The following is a 17,372-nucleotide window of genomic DNA, read 5'->3' as shown; positions in this document are numbered from 1 at the left end:
TGTGGTGCTAGAGGCAGCAGAGGGCTGAAACTCGACATGTTAAAGAAACTTTCAGCTCATTTGCTGCCTCCAGGCTGCACCCTGGCTGTCTGTAACCAGTGATTTCTTCAGTCCACTTATTTTGCTCTGCTCGAGTTTGCCCTCCAGTCTCTTCTTTTAGGAAACCTTGTGATCGCTACAACAATCACATCAGCAAAAAGCCTCCAAGTGTCAGACATGACAGTTCTTAATACTAAGCTGTGAATATTAGGGCCTCTGTACTTTCCACCAAGGTTTTCTTATAAGTTGTGAAACTCACCTGTTTTTCTTAATTTCCTCTCTCCCAATCTAAGGTGGAGTCCTTCCGACGGCCAGCATTCACAGAGCTGTTGGATGATTTAGGAGAGGTTGCTGAGACCCTGGAACTTCCTCCCAAATCTGACGTGGATACGAGCTGAGCAGCGGATCAGGGAAGCCCAGCATTAGGACCGCAGACTGTGGGATTACTATTGCTCACTGTCTGGACAGGAAGCAGGACAGATGTGAATTAAAAAAATAAAAATTAAAAAAAAATATGGAAGTTTTTGTGGCATCAACTCTTCTCCTCTGAGGTGCTGCAGACATTCAGATCTAGATGTTTTTTCAGGGCAGTGGATGTTCCCGACTTGCCATGGACACTTTCATTTGACCCAGCAGTGTTCACATGATTATTAGTTCAACTTGTACTGTTATTGGTCTTGACTAAAAGGGCCCTCTCCTCCCACTCGACTCTGGTGTTTGTGATTTGTTTGTAACCGACGGCGCAGACCAAATCAGGCCTGTTGATATATTTTCCTCTTGTCTACTCTGCCTTTGTCGTTCCAGTAGGAAATGAGAAAGCTCTGCTCTCTATTAGGCTTTCAATAGTGACATAACTTCATACACAACGAGGATCAAAAATAGCCGTGGAAACATGATTTTAGGTTTGATTTTGAGAGTTGGTTTCATGTTAACAATTTATAGGCACGCTTACGAGTCAGTATGAGTCTAAGATATTTATTTTCATGAAAAAGTTCTTTTTATCGTATACCGAAAACTTCAAACATATCCCCTTTTTCTAGCAACAAGACTTTTTTTAAGCTTCTGGATTGTCAGGTGATTTTACAAAACAAAAAATTCCTATTTTGTTGTTATTTTGTGCAGTTACTCTGAGCTGAATGTGTGTATGTAAATAGTCAAGCTTTTCTCATTTTATTTTTTAAATCTGGCACCTTTTATGGGGTTTGACAGGGTCCATAATCTTTTCAGTTTAATCTGTTCTGGTTTTGTGTGTGGTCTCAAAAACTTTTAGGCAGCTACACTACCAACTCTTTTGGTTTCTTATCCTTTAAAAAATATATTTTCTGCCTTTTTTTTGATGAAAAATAAAACTTTTATTTCTTGTTTAGCAGTATAGCTTTCTAGATTTGAAAGTATAAATATTCATCTGCTTTCAGAAGTTTCTGATTGATCCTTCCAGTATGGGAAACAAATGGAACCATTTTCATTTGAACTACTTAAATAAACATGGAAAATAAACTTTACTTGTGTCTTGTGGTCCCTCTCATTTGCTCCGCCTCTCCGTGTATGTACATGAAGCAATGCCTTTATTGAAGGGAGATTCTGTCATACTCTATAAGGAAGGATGATGAGGCTGATCTAGCAGAGCTGTTTCACTTTCCTTTAATGAAAAGTGTGAAGAGGTTGGCTGCAGTTCTGATGGGGATGCAGCAGAGGGTGCACATGAGCTAGAACTCAATGAATGGACCTAAAATCAGCTCAGTTTAGAAGAAAAAGCCCACATTTGATTTTAGCCGTCTTAAGTACAGAATTCTAATAAAGCTCAAGGTGCTGTGACATCCCAATTATTGCCTGATTCAGTCCTGGACTGGTATTTGTAGTTGTTTAGTCCTGTGAAAAGCTAAACACGCCCTGTATCGATAGATTGTAGAATAACAAAATTCACAAGAGTTCCCACCCTCTAGAGTTGGAAGTCACCATACTCTGACACCACTGCCAACAACAGTCCTATAACTTACAAAACATTACTCTAGAAGCTGATCTGAGGTCAGTTTGCTGGGACATCCACTCCTGGGATGAATGTGTGTCAACACACAGCTGAATAGTCCAAACCAAACCGTCAAAACAAAACTGCTTTCACAGAGGTGCTCACACTTGCTCACGTTCAATTCATCAAGTGCATTTGATTAGAAGGACCTGGCTGCTACTTACCCACTTAATTTCCATGGAAACAAAGGCTGTTCTTAGTTTCACATAGAGATATATAAGCAATTCTGTGTGACTGTGTGTTTTGCATGTATCCTTGTGCATCTTTGTTTTCCCTGTTGTTGAAGATAGACTTTTTAATACTTTATAGGCAAAGAAAAACAATAGGAAAAAAGAAACAAACTCTTCCTCTAATGCCCTGTGTTGCTATGCATCTGTGATGTGCGGTGTATTCTTGGACTAACTTTCTGATAAATGTCTTCTGATGGCCACTGTCACATGCTGAGAACAGCCTGTAGTTTATTTGTTGAACAGAGGAGCCTGGTACGAGGATAGACTGATAAATGCAACACCGATGAGTCAGCTGGAACAGGAACCAGAGGGGAGCCTTTAATGGGAATATGATGTAAAACAGTATCCGTCTAGCCTTGAAAAGTGGAATGAAGTCACTGTCCAAGTTTCCCCTGGCTGTTGCAAAGCCTCAATGGTTTTCCCCCATTAATGTTCCTTTGCAGATTACACTGTCAGAGTGCAGCAAGTACAGGAGCAGTGAAGTCGAGGCAAAAGGGTTCTAAGTTTGAAGGCCTTAAGATAAGAGATAAGATAAGATAAGATAGAACTTTATTAATCCCTCGGGTGGGTTCCTCTGGGAAATTCGACTTCCAAAAAAAGCACAGCAACGACCGAAGTTACAGTTACAGAATTGTTATATATATACACACACACACACACACACACACACACACACACACACACACACACACACACACACACACACACACACACACACACACACACACATATAAATACAGAGACAAATATAAATAAAATATACAAAGGGGATAAATAGAATAAATAGGAATAAAAAATAAAAATACAAGTGAATTGCACATTTCAAGTATTGAGTCTATTGCACTGTTGACTATTTACAAAAAGTATTGCACAAGGTATTGTACAGTGAGGTGAAGAGGCACTACAGCTTAGTTGTTCCCCCCTCCTTTGTCCTCCTGTTTCCCCTCCCTCTCCCCTCCAGAGAGGAGTTAAACAGTCTGATGGCGTGTGGGACAAAGGAGTTTTTAAGTCTGTTAGTTCTTGTCTTGGGGAGAAGCAACCTGTCACTGAACAGACTCTTCTGATTGTTTATGGCCGTGTGCAGAGGATGCCCAGCATTGTTCATAATGTCCATCAGTTTCTTTAATGTCCTTTTCTCTGCCACTGTCACCAGAGTGTCCAGCTTCATGCCGACCACAGAGCTAGCCCTCCTGATCAGTTTCTCCAGCCTGGATGAGTCCCTCTTTGCTGTGCTGCTCCCCCAGCACACCACAGCATAGAAAAGTACTCCAGCAACCACTGACTGGTAAAACATCCTCAGGAGCTTCCTGCAGATGTTAAAAGACCTCAGCCTCCTGAGGAAGTACAGTCGGCTTTGGGCTTTTTTATACAGGTGCTCTGTGTTGCATGACCAGTCCAGTTTATTGTCCACCCACAGCCCGAGGTACTTGTACTTGTTGACCACCTCCACCTCCTCCCCCTCTATCTGAACCGGCAGTGGACCTTCTCTGGACCTCCCGAAGTCCACAACCAGTTCCTTAGTCTTTGAGGTGTTGAGTTGCAGGTGGTTTGTGTGACTCCATGCGACAAAGTTCCTCACCAGACTTCTGTACTCCTCTTCCTGATCATCCCAGATACACCCCATGATGGCTGTGTCGTCTGCAAACTTCTGAATGTGGCATAATTCAGAGTTGTAGCAGAAGTCAGAGGTGTACAGGGTGAAGAGAAGAGGGGACAGCACAGTTCCCTGTGGTGCTCCTGTGCTGCTGACCACAGTGTCAGACATGATATCCTTCAGCCTGACGTACTGTGGTCTGTCGGTGAGGTAGTCGGAGATCCAAGCCACCAGGCAGGGGTCCACCTCCATCCTGTTCAGTTTTTCCTGAAGCATACAGGGCCGGATGGTATTAAAGGCACTGGAAAAGTCAAGAAACAGGATCCTGACCTTGCCTTTTCCCCCATCCAGGTGTGAGTGGGCTCTGTGTAGGAGGTACAGGATGGCATCCTCCACTCCGACACCCGCCTTGTATGCAAACTGTAGTGGGTCCTGGGCATGTTGTACCTGTGGTCGGAGGAGGTTGAGGAAGAGCCGCTCTAGAGTCTTCATAAGATGTGACGTCAGTGCCACCGGTCGGAAGTCATTCAGCTCATTGGGCCGGTTCTTTTTGGGGACCGGGACGATGCAGGATGTCTTCCAGGGGGCGGGCACTCTCCCCAGTCGCAGACTGAGGTTGAAGACTCGTTGTAGCGGCTCCCCAAGTTCAGCAGCACACGCCTTAAGCATCCTAGGACACACCTTGTCTGGGCCTGCTGCCTTTCTGGGGCGAAGCTTCCTCAGTTGCCTCCTGACCTGATCCACTGTGACACTGGGAGATGTTTGGGAGGAGGGGAGGGGGGGAGATGTCTTGCTGCTGAGAGAGGGATTGGAGGAGGGGGGTGTCATGGTGTCAGGAAGGGGGGGAAGCGAGGGAGGCAGGAGAGTGGGGAGAGGACTCTGTAGTGAAGGTGAGGGTGAGGGTGGGGGGGGGGTTGTGGGCTGGTCAAACCTGTTGAAGAAGTTGTTGAGTTCGTTTGCCTTCTCCACAGTCCCCCCCACTGTGCTTTTCTTGGTGTTGTGGCCTGTGATGGTTTTCACACCATTCCAGACCTCCCTCATATTGTTCCTCTCCAACTTCTGCTCCACCTTCCTCCTGTAGGTGTCCTTTGCTTCCCTCAGGCAGCGTTTCACCTCCCGCTGTGCTGCTTTCATCTCCTCCTTCACTTTGCTCCCGAAAGCCTTCTTCTTCATGTTGAGGACAGCTTTGACTTCCTGTGTTACCCACGGTTTGTTATTAGGATAACACCGTACCGTCTTAGCAGGGGCGACTGTGTCCACACAAAAGTTGAGGTAGTCTGTAAGACAGTGTGTCGCCCCCTCTATGTCCTCACCATGTGGGCTCAGGAGCACATCCCAGTCTGTGGTGTCATAACAGTCCCTCAGAGCATCCTCCTTTTCTGGGGTCCATCTCCGGATGGAGCGCGTTGTGACAGGCTGCCTTTGGACGAGGGGTGTGTATTGTGTATTGCCTTGTAGGCAAACCAGACACAAGTTATAAAACGTGATGAATTACTTATTAGCTGAATATAAATGATTGTCACACAGACCTCACCTGAACCTGAAAAGGCATTCACAAAACAGCAGGGAAAATGTATCCTCTACAAATAATACATGTTTGTGTTGGGACATACCCTGCTCTGGAGGAGGTTATTTTCCAGACTTCAAAATAGGAGTTAACCCTGAAGTTACATGGATAAGATCAAATCCTACTTTGTACCTTAAGGGGTTACAATAAAGGTTATCGTCTAGTCATAATGTGTCCTTAAAAACACGATTTGTTCATGTTGATAATCTAGTGGTTGTGATTATTAACAGTACAGAATATAGATAAAAGTTGGATATAGCGTGTCTGTAAGGCTCCAATTGGTCTCATTGTAAAGCATGGTGCTTTTGAACTCTTGCCATCTTGGTGTTTTGAAACTAGATGTTATGAACGAGCAGATCAGGTGGGGAATTCACATCCACATTCAGCAACACTTGACAGTTCTTTTTTCTGAAACTTGGAATGACCAAAATTTACTAAATTTCAATAGCAGTAGTGAATCTTGCCCTCACTGTTCATTTCTGCCATTTATGACTGACATGCAAAGACATACAGTATGGGTCATTTTATTTCTGCTTTGAAGCTCTCGATTACATAAACCAGAATCTTAACTCATACTCCTCTTTAATTCTTTCCAAGTGAAGATCTAACAAACACGCTGCTTTTATGTTGATTGCTCGAGCACTTTCTACCATCCTGTGAGCTCTTGACCATGTTAATTGTGAGTGTTTGAAGCGAGGCTTTCCAGCATAATCAGTGTTGAAACATAATACAAATAATTCCAATTAATGGACCAAAGCAAAGCTTCCCTTTGAGGTGTTGTGAAAGACACGCTTGTTTTCTCCTGCCTCTCAGGACTGCATAGTCATTCATTGGCTTTATTTTTAGTGCTAAGCTGATATGAACACACCGTGCAAACACATCAAAAGATCATGAAAGATTGAGTGGCTCCTTTCAGGGTTTTAAAAACACGCTCCATCTGCCCTCACCTTCGCTCCCCAACATCAGAATATAAACAAAAGGCTTGATGAGAATGAATTATGTATCACTGATCTGTTTTCTACGGTGGCTGGGAAGTGCAAATCGCAACAAATTAAAAAACCGCAACAAATAAAAAACAAACCACAACAAAATACAAAAAGCCCACAACAAAATACAAAAAGCCCACAACAAATTACAAAAAGCCCACAACAAATTACAAAAAGCCCACAACAAATTAAAAATCCTTGACGGAAAGGGATTGTCTGAAATACCGGAAGTGACACAAGCGTGATGTCACGAGAGGGGGCGTGGTCAGGGTTTCTGGTTGAGGCGCCACATTTCTGGGCCGAACAAAGCGCTAGCGAAAGAGCGAAAGTACACGGATAACACCAGCTATGGTTCGTACTTGCTGTGCGGTCGGTTGTAAAGTTAGATCGCACGACCGGCAAGGGAATAAGGTTGAAAATGGTTTATCTTTTCATTCTTTCCCCACCTGGAAGCAACATGAGGCAGCTCATGTATCGGATGTTACCAAACGAATGCGTCTAGTCTGGATAGCAGCTGTGAGATGAGCTGATATCCAGTTCTCTTCCATCTCCAAATATCTGTTGGTGTGCTCCAGACATTTTCATTCCCGTAAGTTATAGATATGTTCATATCACTCTTTATCCGGTCTTTAAGTCTGACGTCACTAGCATGGGCTCAAACGCTGCTGCAGGTCCATAAATCACAGGATCACTGTGGCATCACTGAGAGTTGAAAAACTGTCTAAAGTCTTTCATCTGTAATAAAATGATCAGCGTTCTGCTCTACCATGTGTAACAATTGAGTTTAACATCCAGGCATCCATGAAAACGAAACGGAATATATGACATTTAACAGAGTTAGAAATTAGCAGGAAGTTAGCTCGCTAGCTTCCATCTAAATGAGGGATTTTGGAAACAAATTCAAACGTACAACTCTGCTATCACTTCCAACATAAATGAAGACAGAAAACTAAACAGCAGTGACGTTTGTAGGGCACTGTGAGTAAAATGCGTTTGATTTCCTCCCGAACATTCAAATTAGTGCAATCATAAATTCATTCATGAGGTGCAAATTAGAGTGAGAACACGTGGAGGCTCTGGCTACGTTCACACTGCACGCGAAAACGCATCAAATCCGACTTTTTTGACCGTATGCGACCCATATCCAATCATGGTATGACGGTGTAAAAACAGCACAAATCCGATATTTTCAAATCCGATCTGGGTCACTTTCGTATGTGGTACTTAATCCGATACATATCTGATGTTTTAGAAAGCAACTGCTGTTTGAATGGTCATGTCGCATTAAATCCGTCTTTTATTTCACTGACACAAAACATATGCCAATTATCAGCGCTGGAGAAGACATTGAGAACACATGAGCGCTTCGTGTGCATCCCGTGCAGATGTTAGTGAAACTGTTGGGAAGATAACGTGAACATTTTATTTGTACTGTATAATCTGCAGATTCTGACATAAATCTGCAACTATCCTTTGAAGCACCGCTCCTCTCTAAAACAACAATAAGGATCATTATTAGGCCATATGTAAATAACAAAATAAAGCAAAATTGGACAACGTAAAGTCTGAAACAAGTCTTTATATTAAGGGCCATCAGTCAAACAATACTGTTTGGTCTAAACAGAGCGCGTTGTGTGTGACGTCTTCTTTTGCGCATGCGGGCCACTTTGAGGGTTCACAAAGGACTGCGTTTGCTGTCACATTTTATTTGTAGTGTGAACAAGCAGACACAAAATCAGATTTAAATTAAAAAAAAAAAATCGGAATTGAGCATTAAGACCTGCAGTGTGAACGTAGCCATAGTGAGTTCAGTGCATTGATGTGACATTGTCCTGAAGGATTTAGTTATTCTCAATGGTTAAAGAAATTGCAATTATTTATTCATATTTATTATAAATAATCCTAATTATATATCTTGCTTCCATGTTTGTGTCCTGTGTCACAAAAAATATTTTTTTTACTATAATACATTGATTAATGACCTGCAGAATCTCCTTATCATATTACGTGTCCATAATTGTCACCTAAAGTCAAACTTTATGCTTTCTCCATCTTGAAAGTGATGACATCCTTGCATTACATACTTTAGGTTCATTTTCTGAAGGCAGGTTTCTGAAAGAGAACAGGCAGATTTGGAATATAACATGCAGCGTTCTATAGATGGATACATAAAAAAATGGAAAATTACATGTATGTGCTAACTTTCTAAATACTTTGTTACATTTATGATAAAATGGATTTGAAAGTAGATAAAACAAATTTATGTCGGCCTTGGCTCATTAGAGTCCTTGTCTTTAAATTAACTTTGTATGTTTCAGGTACTGCACTCTCAAAGACTGAATGAACCAGCATTGGGTCATTGTGAGCATCACAAGGAAGGTTGAAGCCGCCCACTGCACCTGTATGGCCGGAGTCCTGGAGACCTGCATCCATGGCGCTGCTCTTCTGTTTAATGTAGAAGCAACAGTGCAGATCTGTGGCACAAGGACTGTTACAGATGAACCTGCATACTGGGGTTTTCTGGGTAATATGACCAAGATACAGCCAGAGGTTGGCCATAAGATAGACTTCTCCTCTTCAGCTGCCCAAAAACTGCTCTCAATCAAAACATAAACAGACCATCCGTATTGACAGGTAAAAGGAGCCGTCCTCAAAAAAGAAAAATCCCACCTGCTACTGTGGAGGAGTTGTCACTGCTATTGGAATCTTTGCTGGAACACAGTAAAGCTGTGGGTTGTGGGAATGACCCATAATGTTTTATATAAGGGTCTAGATTTATGCCTGAAGTGCACTGCCGTGTAAATAATTTGCATTTACTGAATATGTACTGACTGAGTACCACTGTTCAAAAGTTGAATAAAGAAACAAACTAAGTTTTGCTCTTTTTTTTTTATTAAAACCACCTTACAGAACATCACATCAGTTACAATGTAGAATCCATGTCATAGTTTATAAAGGACAAAATGTTTACACAAAATCATGACAGCATTTACACGATATCACCCACTACTAACGTTACTTTATTTACTATCAATTACTTCAATTTATGTTCTGAAAAATTACCGCTATTTATACAGCACAAGACTAAAGAATATTTAACAGGAGCAAGTTTCATTTTCCCCTGGTTTTACTACCACACTGTTCACCAAAACGGCAGCAAACCTTCACCATCTTATCCAGAAGGGTCACCTCTTCACCCTCACATGGAAGAAGTAATCTGATTGGCATGGTGGTATGTTTGAAGCAGGTCCCTTGAGTAGCGCTAGAACTCAGTCACGATGTTTCATCCATTTCATGGGCTGGTTTGCTGTAATAATGCCAAATAATTAGTAACTCTATAAATAGAAGGTAGTTCTGCAAAATGACTCAGTAGGATGTTTTTTTCTAATTTTCTATGACCTCAGAGTGCATCGAAAATAAAACTAATAGGCTATAAAGATATGAACATATCTATAACTTACCGGAATGAAAATGTCTGGAGCACCAACAGATATTTGGAGATGGAAGAGAACTGGATATCAGCTCATCTCACAGCTGCTATCCAGGCTAGACGCCTTCGTTTGGTAACATCCGATACATGAGCTGCCTCATGTTGCTTCCAGGTGGGGAAAGAATGAAAAGATAAACCATTTTCAACCTTATTCCCTTGCCGGTTGTGCGATCTAACTTTACAACCGACCGCACAGCAAGTACGAACCATAGCTGGTGTTATCCGTGTACTTTCGCTCTTTCGCTAGCGCTTTGTTCGGCCCAGAAATGTGGCGCCTCAACCAAAAACCCTGACCACGCCCCCTCTCGTGACATCACGCTTGTGTCACTTCCGGTATTTCAGACAATCCCTTTCCGTCAAGGATTTTTAATTTGTTGTGGGCTTTTTGTATTTTGTTGTGGGCTTTTTGTAATTTGTTGTGGGCTTTTTGTAATTTGTTGTGGGCTTTTTGTAATTTGTTGTGGGCTTTTTGTATTTTGTTGTGGGCTTTTTGTAATTTGTTGTGGGCTTTTTGTATTTTGTTGTGGGCTTTTTGTAATTTGTTGTGGGCTTTTTGTAATTTGTTGTGGGCTTTTTGTATTTTGTTGTGGGCTTTTTGTAATTTGTTGTGGGCTTTTTGTATTTTGTTGTGGGCTTTTTGTATTTTGTTGTGGGCTTTTTGTAATTTGTTGTGGGCTTTTTGTAATTTGTTGTGGGCTTTTTGTATTTTGTTGTGGGCTTTTTGTAATTTGTTGTGGGCTTTTTGTATTTTGTTGTGGTTTGTTTTTGATTTGTTGCGGTTTTTTAATTTGTTGCGATTTTCACTTCCCAGCCACCGTAGTTTTCTTTGTATGGGTGTGTTTAATTTGAGGAGAATGATTGGCTATGTAAGGTCAGACAGAAGAAGCGTGCTAGACGGTGGGTTTCATAATGTAATCTAACTACTTTTTCATGGCTTATACATACACACACACACACACACACACACACACACACACACACACACACACACACACACACACACACACTTGTTAAATGGACTGGTTCTTATATAGTGCTTTTCTACTCTATCTGAGCACTCAAAGCACTTCATACAACTTATTAATTCACCCAATCACACCAGCACTGTTTCTAAGCTGTTAGTGCCTATCTAACATTCATACATGCATCCACACTTCAATAGATGCATCGGAGAGCAACATGGAGTTAGTATCTTGCCCAATGATGTTTGGCATGCAGACCAGGGGGAAGCCAGGAATCAAACCACCAACTTTCCAATCAGTGGATGACCTGCTCTACTGCCTGAGCTACAGCCACTATACACTATATTTATTTCTAAATAAATATATAGTAACATATTTAACCTCATACAACTAATAAAGTGCCAATGTCCACAGTCCTAGAAGAGAAAGCTGAGCCTTTAATTTGGAAATAAAGCCCATGAGGCTCAATCTGTGACCTGTGAAGAGATGGTGAAGGGTGTGGATGTGCCCTTAAGGTTCTAACTTTCCACTCTGGTTACTAGCTTCAGACAGTGGAAGGTCAATGGAAAACACCCTCCACTGAATGCCACAGACAATAAAAAAGAAAAGCATTTTAAGAGCTTATAGTGGTAAAAATGCCGTCTGTTAGGTTTAAGTGGGAACCTCTGTTGCCAAAAATGAAGCTAACATGTAACAACACTTTAACAGTCACATGAGGCTGTCTTCAAAAGTAAAGCAATCCCCATCATCTTGTTAAGTGATGATGTAACAATCCCATTTCTGGAATCAAACATCTGTTATGTTGGATGAAGCTCTCGCCTTCTTAATGCACTCGTTGGTCTCTCTAGGACATGAGCCCCAGAATCAGTTGTTATTTTAGGCCTCAGCACTATTCAAATATGTATGAATAGTGTATGGACACCAAATATTTTCTGCAAATTAAAGTGTAATGTCATTTGTCCATCTTTTATATATAGTCTATGGTTAGGTGCATAATTTACCTTTTACTTTCCCTTTTATTTGGGATAAGATTGCATGTATAATGTAAATGTGGTTAATTAGTTCGTAATGACCTGATGAGAATTAGCATTAAACTTCTGTTTAATGTCTGCTGCCAAAAGCCATGCACAGTACACAGATGCTGGTGTGCTGTTGGTGTGAACTACCCAGGCTGTCCACAGGGTGGAAGTGTTTGCTAAAGCAACAAATACTGACATTTGTTAAGTGGAAACAGTATTGTTTTAAGGAAACAAACAAACAAAGAAATATGTAGTGTACAGCAATGGGTTTGTTAAGATGACTTCAGTTTCATTTGCTCCACTAGGTTCATAATCACAGCTCAGGGGTCAAGAGTTTCAAGTCTGTCACTTGCACACTGATTGGACCTCACAGCAGTGTCTCTCAGTTATTTCTCCACCATTCTTTAATACATCCAGATTAATTATCACTCCTTGCAAGGTATATTTATATAGTGAGCAAGCCTTTGACTCTGGCTTTAATTAGGATAAAGACATTTTATGATGAAACCTTACCTTTTAAAACAGCAGGTCTCTTTTGTCTAAAGCAGCACATAAAGTTGACTTTGCCCTGAAGAGGAACATGTGGCTGCGCTGTTTTTCCATGAGGATTAAATTGCCCTCTAGTATGAAACAAAATTTTAAAATGAGCCAATTTTCTATCGTTAAGTTAAGAATATGTCTCAGGGCTGACGTGCTAGACAATTCTTTTCTCTAACAGCATTGAAATGTGCTAAAACACTGAAGCAGCTCAACACCTTACTAAGATATTTTTTGCCAGTTTCTCAGAATTCTCTGGAGAAGAAATATGGTTTGGAGATGGGCAAGGAAATATGGGCAAGGGATGAAAAATCAAGTCAATGTGCAAGTGCCAGAAGCTGCATTTCCTCTAACGGCAAAAGCAAATCAATCTCCACAGACTCCCACGTTAAAAAAAGCAATGACATTACCATGCTTATTGGCTGCTGCAAAAACCAGTTTGGTCTCTAAAGCCAATTCCCCCTTTCCTATAAACTGTGCTAATGATACAAAAAAACACTCATTCATTATTAGTTTTATTCAGAAGGTAAAGTGGTTGAGATCTCCTCAGTGTGCCACCGTAAGCTCTGCAAAGAAAAGATGCATTCATGAGTTGAAGTGATTCTCCTGGACTTCTCTTCTCTCTTCACATCTGGCCACTGATAAGGACTTTTTTTTGTACCTCTATCTATGAATTGATTAATGTTTGTATCTGTTGAAGTGTAACAGAACTGGGAATTATTCTCTGGGTATCCCCTTTGGGGTGGCGTCAGGAAGGACACCTGACGTAAAACTCTGCAAAATCAACCTCCTGTGTTAAGAGAGCAGCTGAAAGTAGCTTTAATTATTCTCTGGGTGAAATTTCCACGGTGCTGTTATCTTTTAGGTCTTTACCTCCAGGTTAGTGCTAATACTGCATAAGACTTTTGATGAACAGAAACCTTTGAACATGCCTCCTGGTTCATGCCTTTTCTCTGTGATGAGCCCACACCTGGTGACATAATGAGCTTTTGGACTCGTGGGCGAGACTATAAAGATTAATCTCCCTTCTGTCTCATATGCAAAACACTATAAAGACCCTTAATGTTTCATCTGTGTGCATACGCAGTGTATGAGCCTGTCTGTGAGCATTTGTGTGTAGGTTAGTGCACTAATGCCTGAATGTGTGCTTTCGAATACCTCATTGCATGTCTTTATATACATATTCTATATCTGTGTGTGTATGTGTTACGGTTCATAAGAGTCTGATTGCCATGTAAAGACACTCTTAAGTTTTTTTTATGAGCCTTCTGGCTCTGGGACATTATCAGCTCAGTAATCATTGCAGCTCAGACAGAATGACTTCCAGTTTAATGTTGTGTGTAGAATGGAGGTGATAACGGGAGTCTGGAAGGGGAGGTGATGATGATGAGGAGTGAGGTACTTCTGACCTTCAGCTTTCAGCTTGAAAACCCACACTGCACCGCTTGCTTTGCAGAAGGTTTGCATGCAGCCTGAATAACTTATATGGCTGAATTATACAAGCTCTTGATGCACTGATGATCTCTGAGAAACATTTTTCTGTTGATGAGCTTCTGGGGAGGATCTGTGAAAGGTGAATGATGCAGAAGAAACTGAGTTACTGTAAGAAATTAGGTTAAGACAGGAAATCATAGAATGAGATAACATATAATGCAAGGATGTGGGAAATATTCTGGTTTACACTCTGCTGGTCAGTAATCAGATCTCTCCCATAGTACCATTTACTGTACAATGTTTCATATAACCATGACTGGCCCATTTGCAGTGTTGGGTTAATCAGAATGGGGAAGAAAGGTGAGTTAATTGATTTTGAACATGTCATGGTTGTTCGTGTCAGATAGGCTATTCTGAGCATTTCAGAAACTGCTGATCTGCTGGGATTTTTCCCCAAACAACCATCTCTAAGGTCTGACAAGAAATCAACTAGTGAATGGCAATTTTCTGGGTGAAAATCAAAAATATCTAACCTTTAAGATGGGCTTTAACAGCAGAAGACCACTCTGGGTAACACTCCTGTCAGCTAAAAACAGGGAACTGAAACTTCAATTTGCACAAACTCATGAAAGTTAGACAATAAAGACTAGAAAAATGTTGCCTGGTCTGATGAGTCTCTATTTCTGCTGCAACAGTCAAATGGTAAGGTCAGAATTTGCTGTAAACAACGTGAAGGCAGGGATCCATTGTCAGGGCTAGACGGGCCAGTGTGTTTGTGGAAGCAGCAGTCACATGACAGGTACACTGGACGTGATTAGCAGCAATACTCAAAATGTCTGCAGTGTTTGAACAATGCTCAGCTGGTACAATACTCAAATCATCTCAGACTGGTTTCTTGAACATGGCAATGAGTTTACTGTACTCTACACTCTACTGAAAAAAGAATTTAAAGAGCATAGCAGTTAAAAATAGACTACTATCTAGTACAAGATATAATAACTTTTATACATTAACCTAAGTGCTAAGGCCATGAGAGGTTGTGTGTACAAAACCCGCGGAAGCAATTTTACCCTACAAATTATAGTAATTGACCTGATAATTGATAAAGCAATTCTTTAATGTTTTTTATAAAAAAAAGTCAAGAAAGCCCTTATCTGTCAGAGTACATTAAACAGAGTACAACATTACAAAGCAGTTAGCACCTAACCAGTTATCTAATTAAATGTTAGCAGCTAAAGATATCACGCATTACTGGAAACCAAAAAAGGCCAGCAATGTCACTTAAAAAAAATGTTATGCTACATACTTGCTAACCACTAGCATATAATGTCAATACTGTGTTTGCTCTGCCGAAGTGTCTCTTTAAGATGATTAAAAAAAAAAAAAAAAACAAATACAAAAAACCCTTAAAACACAATCCAGATGTTTATCCATTGGACAAAAGTCAGGAAAGATTCATGTTAGCAAGGCCGCTTGATATATAAATATAAAAATAATTGGTCAGTTCTATTAATCACATAAATATGAGGACTTTCACAGTGATTTACCTGATCTTTACATAAAACTCTTAGTATTACCAGCCCTCTGGACAAAAGGTGGGCTTAGGCTCATTTAACCTACTAGCTATCTTTAGCACTACTTTTGTACCTTAGTGACAAAGCTCAAGGCTAGGCTAGTAAAACAGCTGCTTTACTGCACTATTCACAAATATTTTAGTATAAGCCTCAAAACAAAGTAGCACGTTGGAAAAATAACATTCCTTAACTCACGTATTTGAATAATCTTTTTACCTCTGCATGTGTTTGGCTCTTTCAACATGCTATGGAACACACACAGCCTTTGACTGATGAATAGGTTGGAAATGTCACGCCACAGGCATGGAAAAAACAGGCCAGAGGGATACAGCGCGATTCTGCATGGCATCAGGTCCATTCCCTGTAGATTCACAATGAATGGCCTGAATGAGTCAGTAAGATGGGCCACTGGTGAAACAGCGTGTGAAGGTGTGTTGCAATGTGGGTCAGCTTTTTTGATCAATGACTGGAGGTAAAAAAAAAAAAAAGGGCTGGTGACATGTGTATTAAAATAGAACATCTGGTGACATAAGTCTGTATGGATTTCTCATGTTTTTATGCGGTGAAGTGGTTCGTTTTAAGGTCAAAGTCGAGAATCATGGATTGGTTGTGTAAGTGTGTTTGTGTGCGTGTGTGCTTATGTTTAAATAGGCCAGGAGAGGACTCCCTGGTCCACAGAGAGGAGGCCAGTGAAGGTGACCTAATATCAAAGAATGAAGCACAAATTGATTTTAGAGAATGGATTTCTGGAAGGACATTTGTGTCAGACTGAGGCAGATGGATGAGAAACCAGCCACCTAAAACAGCAGGTGCCAAGTGAAAATGCAAACCAGGCTTTTTAAACCTGGCTGGAATTTTTCTAAAATTTTAAATATGTCCTTTCTAAACCCTTTAGGGGATAGAAAAAACAAAAAATAAAAAACCAAATAACTGGGGCAGCAGGTTGGTGTAGTTATCAGTACCACATGCTTGCAGGCTGAGGGTTGGGGCTTTTCTGTGTAAAGTTTGCATGTTCTGCCTATGACCCCCCCCCCAAAAAAAAAATCTATCCATTGACTCCAAACTGTACATAACTCAGCTGCCAGGCTTTTAACTAAAACCGAATAGAATTGACAACTTCACCGTGTGTGTTAGAATGCATTGTAAGATTTTATTGATTACCTTCAGCGATCTTGCTCCCAGCTACATCTCTTATCTTGTAGTGGAGTACATGCTGGTACATACTTTGAGGTCCTAAAAAAGGGGACAGAGTAGTGCAGTAAGAATGAACTGTAATGCTGCGTCAGAAAAAATCAGAGAAAAAGTTATAGACTTCACACCCGCTGTCAATTTATTCATCAATTAGCCAAATGTACCTATTGTCTGGACTGCTGGAGGAAGCTGGTGTAATCCCAGGCAGGTACAGAGAGAACATGCAAACTCCACTCCAGCCACGGTCTAAACCTTTTTGCAGGGTATCACTACCAACCGCTGCACCACTGTGCCTCCTCTCACACCTCCAAATAGCTTGCACTTTCCATTTTGGGGAAAAAAAATGGCTTCAGCATTTCTCATCTGTGGTGTCCAAAAAGTAAGATTTTTCAATGATCTGACCAGCATACACAGGCAGAGTCATTGATGTGGAGCTCCTTCGCACATCACCCATTCAATGAATGGCTCAGGGGCCTCAGTTTGGGGCTGTGTTATTCATTTGACTTCCTGCAGTTCACTGACCCTTAAAGTGCTGACAGAGCTGGAAGGAAGAGCAAACGTGCCTGGCCGCAAATACGTGCCGTTGATGAATAGCTGGAAGGAGAGATCTATAAAGGGCATGGTATTACGAAGGAGGGGACAGAGGAAATATGGCCAATCCCAGAGGTTGTACAGTACAGATGACACCCCCCTAGTCCCCACTTCCAACACTTCCCCCCACCA

The 17,372-nt window shown here is 41.2% G+C and overlaps 1 protein-coding gene and 2 long non-coding RNA genes across 6 annotated transcripts in view; 2 read left to right on the top strand and 1 right to left on the bottom strand.

The window, feature by feature from the left end:
- Positions 1-1,541, top strand: part of LOC308403568 (dual specificity testis-specific protein kinase 1) — a 31,913-nt gene extending 30,372 nt beyond the window's left edge. For both annotated transcript variants that reach the window (XM_080893113.1, XM_080893114.1), the window contains one exon: positions 333-1,541. In XM_080893113.1, coding sequence (XP_080749239.1) covers positions 333-437 — 105 coding nt within the window. In that variant the 3' untranslated portion in view covers positions 438-1,541. The remainder of the gene's footprint in view (positions 1-332) is intronic.
- Positions 1,542-6,163: 4,622 nt separating this feature from the next.
- Positions 6,164-9,315, top strand: LOC308404140. The gene is made up of 2 exons (XR_013973070.1): positions 6,164-7,031; positions 8,761-9,315. It is a non-coding gene; the product is annotated as an uncharacterized lncRNA (long non-coding RNA).
- A 3,522-nt stretch (positions 9,316-12,837) lies between these two features.
- LOC308404049 lies at positions 12,838-17,166 on the bottom strand. Of its 3 annotated transcripts, XR_013973053.1 has the most exons (6): positions 16,814-17,166; positions 16,620-16,691; positions 15,675-15,819; positions 14,418-14,470; positions 13,860-14,014; positions 12,838-13,016 (listed from the first exon to the last, which is right to left on the bottom strand). It is a non-coding gene; the product is annotated as an uncharacterized lncRNA (long non-coding RNA). The 3 variants fall into 3 exon arrangements; XR_013973054.1 differs by having other exon boundaries at positions 12,985-14,014; XR_013973055.1 differs by lacking the exon at positions 14,418-14,470 and having other exon boundaries at positions 12,985-14,014.
- Positions 17,167-17,372: the final 206 nt, after the last annotated feature.

The sequence above is a fragment of the Rhamphochromis sp. 'chilingali' genome, assembly GCF_963969265.1.
Source record: "Rhamphochromis sp. 'chilingali' genome assembly, chromosome: 10".
Taxonomy (NCBI): Eukaryota; Metazoa; Chordata; class Actinopteri; order Cichliformes; family Cichlidae; genus Rhamphochromis; species Rhamphochromis sp. 'chilingali'.
The sequence above is the reverse complement of the archived record's forward strand: the minus strand, read 5'-3'. Positions and strand labels throughout refer to the sequence as shown.